Source organism: Triticum dicoccoides, chromosome 3B (assembly GCF_002162155.2).
Source record: "Triticum dicoccoides isolate Atlit2015 ecotype Zavitan chromosome 3B, WEW_v2.0, whole genome shotgun sequence".
Taxonomy (NCBI): domain Eukaryota; kingdom Viridiplantae; phylum Streptophyta; class Magnoliopsida; order Poales; family Poaceae; genus Triticum; species Triticum dicoccoides.
Window position 1 is genome coordinate 626568262 of NC_041385.1, and position 5530 is coordinate 626573791.

The 5530-nt window shown below is 44.4% G+C and overlaps 1 protein-coding gene across 1 annotated transcript; it reads right to left on the bottom strand.

Moving 5' to 3' along the window:
• Positions 1-3369: 3369 nt before the first annotated feature.
• Positions 3370-5161, bottom strand: LOC119279728. The gene is made up of 5 exons (XM_037560874.1): positions 4827-5161; positions 4551-4630; positions 4360-4426; positions 3988-4257; positions 3370-3791 (listed from the first exon to the last, which is right to left on the bottom strand). Exons 1-4 carry the CDS (start codon positions 5159-5161, stop codon positions 4119-4121), a joined length of 621 nt encoding a protein of 206 aa, XP_037416771.1. The 3' UTR covers positions 3370-3791; positions 3988-4118.
• Between the last annotated feature and the right edge of the window lie 369 nt (positions 5162-5530).

The following is a 5530-nucleotide window of genomic DNA, read 5'->3' on the forward strand; positions in this document are numbered from 1 at the left end:
AAAGATATGGATGATTTTAAAAAGCATTTGTTTAACTTAAATATGATCCGCGGATGAATTACCTAAAACATCAGGGGGGTTTCGAAAAATGTAAAATAACGGTTCGGGTGTGACTTAAATCCGGACGGCGGGTTGATTTCAAGAAAAGACAAGGACTTTTGTATAAAATACGAAAATAACGCTTCATTTAACTAAAACAGGACTGCGGGTTGAATTGTCTGAAATAGAGGGACTTTTCTGAAAAAATGTCATGACGGACGAAAGAAACCCAATTTACTTTATTATTGGTTAAAGATTAAAGATTAAAGATAAGGAAGAAGCACCTAGGAACATCAAATCTTCTCCCCGTGATGATGCCGGCCGGTCTTACCTTGTAGCACTCTCAGGATAACGTATGGATCTATTGTCAATTTATTATCGCTAAGGGGCCCTGCCTTTGATCAGTAACCACTGCCGGACGCACGCGCGAGGCTGGTAAGAAACACGCGTCAGGCAAACTGACAATGTGGTATGTACCGTCCGCAGTACACCCATTATGCCGGTCTATTCATTCAGTTCAGAGACTTCAGAGTTGGACAAATCAAATGGAGTGAGAGCGGGGAGACGCATCAATCTCAGAAACAGAACTGTAATTCCCATTAGAAGCTACAGTGCATTCTGAAAAAGCATGGATCTGCAATCTCCGTACATGCCCTCACTCGTGGACAACGTAAAAATTGTCGATCAAGGAAGCGAGATCTCATCAGCAAACCTCAAAGCGAACAGGGGCTAGGTGGAACCGTGGAAGGGGGGAAACTGGACACAAATTAGAAGCACACCTAACTAAAACAACTCCTCTTCAACCTGCACAATCCCTACACTGTACACATCAACCACCAGAATCACACCATGCTCCTAGCTAGATTGGTCGAGAAGGTGCTTGCTTGCTTGTCGCGGCCGGTCAAGCCATCATCTTCTGAAGCTGAAGCCGCTCTTGGCGGCCGGCGCCACGAGGCTGCCCAGGGTCCTGGCGATGTGCAGCTTGAGCTGGCCTCTCTTGAGCGGAGGCCTCTTCTCCTTGTTGCTGCTGCTGCTATTGCTGTTGCAGGGGTACCCGTGCTCCATTGCACCTCCCTTTGCTTGCTTGCTCGTGCTTTCAGATCCAAGTGGTGCCTTGTGTTGCAGGGAAGGCGAGCTGGTTTGGGGATGGAGTGAGCAAGGCGGAGCTGATTTATAGGGCGGGGTTTTTAGGCACGTTCCGTTAGTTAGATTGCGCGTGCTTCTTTGTTTGGTTACTCCTGCATCTGCTGGGGTCCGGGAATAAGTTCGCTTTTTTTGGAGTCGTGTGGGGTAAATTTTGCTCCTATTGTGGGTGCGTGCAGAGTCACCTGTCACTCTCGGCTCTCACTGACACTCGTCGAGGAGGGAGGGAGGGAAGCATCCGTGAAGGGATTAGGGAGCAGTTAATCTCGTGGCAATTAGATTAGACGGCCGGCTGCCTGTGGAGCCAGATGCACGCTGGATTCTGCAGCGCGTCTTTCTCGGACTAAATCCATTGTTAGTGCTAAGTGGACATGCTTTTGAGTTGATTAATGCAACTGTGCCGTTAGGTGGAGCTGGAGAATCTAAAGCTACCAGTGGTTACACGAAACTAAAGTGGCGGGAACAACGTATCCAGCCAGACAGCCAAGGGTTTATTGCTGGTGACAAAACAAAACATGTCAAGGGAAACAGAGCTCCAGATTAATCATCGCCCTCGACCGTGTCACATGGTTGCTAGTACGGCCTCTTTTGGCAGTACGTCAAGGGAAACCTAAGATTTACGGTTCTTACCTGTAAATTAGTACGTGTGCTTTATTTATTTACAGAGCGTGTACGTGTGTTTTATATACGGAATAAGTGTAGAAGGCATGAATGTGGGTGAGGCTGGGCTGAGTCTCGGTCTCCTCTTCCTCACAACTAGATCATCGATGACGCGTTGCTGCGCCCATCTATTTTGACTCAGTTGCTAAGGTATTTAGTTATATACATTTGTATGCTACAGTATCAAGTATTGTGTTTTTCTTGTGACTTGTTCTTATTGCCTTCATTTTCCAAAATATTGGTATGTAAATGAAGAGGAATATGACTGGTTAATTAGCAAGAAACTAAGTAGTGTGGCACTCGTTGTTATGACTGTCTATTTTTTCCATATAATAGTACAAACTCTTGCTAATACATAGTGACATGAAATATGAAATTTACAATACGAATGGATTTTTTGTCTTTTAAGAACAATATTAGTGATAGAATTTTACTATAACAAGTAGTGGTACGAAATATGAAAAATCAAATACTAAACAGTTTTTTGTCATTTAAGAACACCAATAAATTGAAGTTTCTGGACTAAGAAACATAGCACTAATCGGTACTTCTTCTTGTATTATAGGAAAATAATAAACAAAACACATGGAAGAGTAAATATGTCTGCTTCAGCTGTAAGACAAGTCACTATACAAAATATGCACCATGAACACATGGTGTCCACTAACAACTTTAGAACAAAATGGCATCAGAAATTCCCCAACTTTGTGCACAAGGAACTAAAGATTTAAGGGCTTACTCCCCCCAATCCCAAAACGTAAGCCGTTCTTTTACACTATGATAGTTTCAAAAAATGTCTTACATTTTGGGACGGAGGGAGTATATGATATGTAATTTTCAGAACGTTCAATAATGCCATTGCATGTTCTCATGACCTCTTTCAAGGCTGCCTATATCCTGATATTTGAAACATGATTCAAAACCCATATTTAAATCTACATGAGAATTTCCTTAAATCAGCAAACGTTCATTTGAGAATTTCCCCAACTAAGACTATATGTGCGGTTACCAAAAGGAGCAAACCTTACCGAGTATAGGTTTCTTGATTTGCATCTCCTGCCACTCCTAGGAACTGAAATGAAGTCGGCTAATTACCCCTTTTTGGAATACACAAAATCCATTACCAGATGTGTAAAGTGATGAATGGAACACAAAGAATCCATTAGGAACTGCTTATTCTCCATGGATCAACAAAAAAGATAGTAAGTATGAACTGAAGAGCTGAACTTCTTGTATATTAAAGAACCGACATGAACCTGCCTCATGTCTTCTTTTTACCATCATGTTATCTCCAAGTATGTACCTGATCCACAAAATAGTAATCCCATATTATCCTGTATAGCAGTACAACTTGACAGTTGCCACATCAAATAGCTTAGCTATCAAAGAGAGAATGTAAATTCATTCTTGCAAAGAGAGGAACATGAACAACACCTGAACATGTTCGACGGATAACTATGTTATTAACATCTGAACACGCATATGTATTCTGCTAGCAATCAGACCGGAAGAGTGTTGACTAAACAGTTTGTCAAAACACTTCAGCTGTTAGCCCAAGAGGTTATATCTTATCAATTGTTCCACGAAATTGAGTAAATAAAAACAGATCAGGAGGGTGACTGAACTGCCACTTTGCTGACTTGCACATATCCTTGACTATCTGGTGGAAATATCATACATATACAGCGTATCCGCAATGGAGCAAGCAAGGATCTACTGAAGGCTTGGCCGATCATGGGGCTTTGCCAAGCAATAAGTAATAAACAAAATAATTGTCCCTAAACTGAAACTAAAGATCAGAATAAGCTGACGTGAGTCTACACTTATTCCACCCGAAACCTGGAAAACAGAACATCACATCAGAAAGTAACATCACCCGCAATTAAGTTGCAAAGAGTCCCTTCGGGAGTTTCAGGTCGTGGCCCTTCATTAGCAATTTCATACACCACCTATAAAACACCAATTCACAAGGTCAGTCAACAACTTTGAAACAAAGAAGTTACCAATTTCCAAATCATTCAATCAGTCATATCTTACTACCTTGTTTGGAGAAGCCGTCAAGGGATACTGAAAGTACTATTGTTTGGTGCAGTAGCAATTGACAATGTTCTGTCGATCTTACTGACCGGCAGCGGCAGTGCTTACCCATGAAGTTGCCGGAGATGTTGACTGCACAGAGATTGGAGAAGGGTGCTATCATTGGCACGACCTTAAGGCCCATCCTGGAGATGTGTTGGCCTGGCGCCTGGGCGACGTCGTCCGCCGCTGTGCAACGCTTATCCTTGGCCCTTACTACCCAATGCCTCCCCGGCCTCGATGGAAGGCGTGCGGGCCACGCAGTCGGCAACTGCAAAGTCCATGATCTGGTTGTCAACATCGTCGTCCTCCTCGTCGGCGATGCGGATTGCGGAGGTTCTAAGCAGTAAGCAGGCCCAATTAACATATTATGTAAAGGATTTGCAGCGTAGTATTAAATTTCATAGCAAAAACTTAGCAAAAACTGAAAGGAGTAATTACCTGTCCAAAAGCCATTTGAGATGATGAATGACTGAGGACAAAAATGGACAATAGGAAGCTGCAGAATCTGCCCAAATCAACTGTGAATGCGTAGCATGAACATCACCTCCACATATTTTTGTAGGGAGAGGATATGAGTATCTTTTTTTTAGACGACCTGAAGACATTGATGCAATTTGCAGGTAGCATACCTGAGCATGTCGCCGAAGAAGATGTTGCTGCTGGAGTAAGATGTGCATAGAGAGCCAGGGAGGGAGGCATTATATAGTACCTGCGAGGTTTGGGACTTTAGCAGGTATTAAGCAAATGAATTAATGAATGATAATAGGCCATAATCGCAAGCTTGAAGGGGACAGAGCAGTTTCCTGTAGAACATTGCCATGATTGTGAGCTTGAAGGAGAGGAGAGAGCAGTTTCCAGCAGAAGAATGCCATCATTGCGAGCTTGAAGGAGAGGAGAGAAGTTACCAGTAGAGGAGGTGTCTCTCCCTCTCTGCCACGCGCTGTATTGGATCGGCTCGAACCGGATCCTGCTCCGCTGGTCGCTGGGATGGAGCAGATGGTCGGTGGGATCGAGCGGATGGACTGGTTCCCGCTCCTCCGGTCGCTGGGATCGACCGGATGGACTCGATCCCATTCCTGAACTCTTGAGGTGGACGGACGCAGCCGGCGGTCTTCGATGGATGGAACCGGCCGCCACACTCTAATTCCGGATCGATGCGCCGCTCACCTCGATCGGGACTCCTTAGGGTTCGCTCTGTTGGGCTCGCGCGGTCGCTGTCCCTCCTTCCAATGGGCTGCATGTTCGCCAGAGGCCCAATGCACCACAGGCATCGGTTTCGGCCCGTGGAGCAGCAGCCCACAGGACAACCGGGTCCAGTTAACCCAGACAGCGGAATAGATTGCCACAGCGACGAAAACGGACGGCCAGGAAATCCCAGATCGGTAAAATGGACGGCCGAAAATGCTAATCGCTGAGAGGGCTCGGTTTAGATGCGGTTATACTGTCCTTAATTTTGACTCTGTACTGGGATAGAATAGCTTTTACTAAACTGTTCTTGCATGATTTGCTCCCGTGAAAAGACACAATTTCAACACTAAAAAAGGCTGAATTATGGAAAAAAATATAGAACCCATTCGTCTGGTCAAGAAATCGGGATTGCAAACGCAAA

Coding starts and splice junctions, on each gene's coding strand:
- LOC119279728 (XM_037560874.1), bottom strand. CDS start 5,161: ATGCAGCCCATTGGAAGGAGGGACAGCGACCGCGCGAGCCCAACAGAG. Junction 4,631..4,826: donor GAGAGACACCTCCTCTACTG/GTAACTTCTCTC, acceptor CAAACCTCGCAG/GTACTATATAATGCCTCCCT. Junction 4,258..4,359: donor CTCAAATGGCTTTTGGACAG/GTAATTACTCCT, acceptor CTTACTGCTTAG/AACCTCCGCAATCCGCATCG.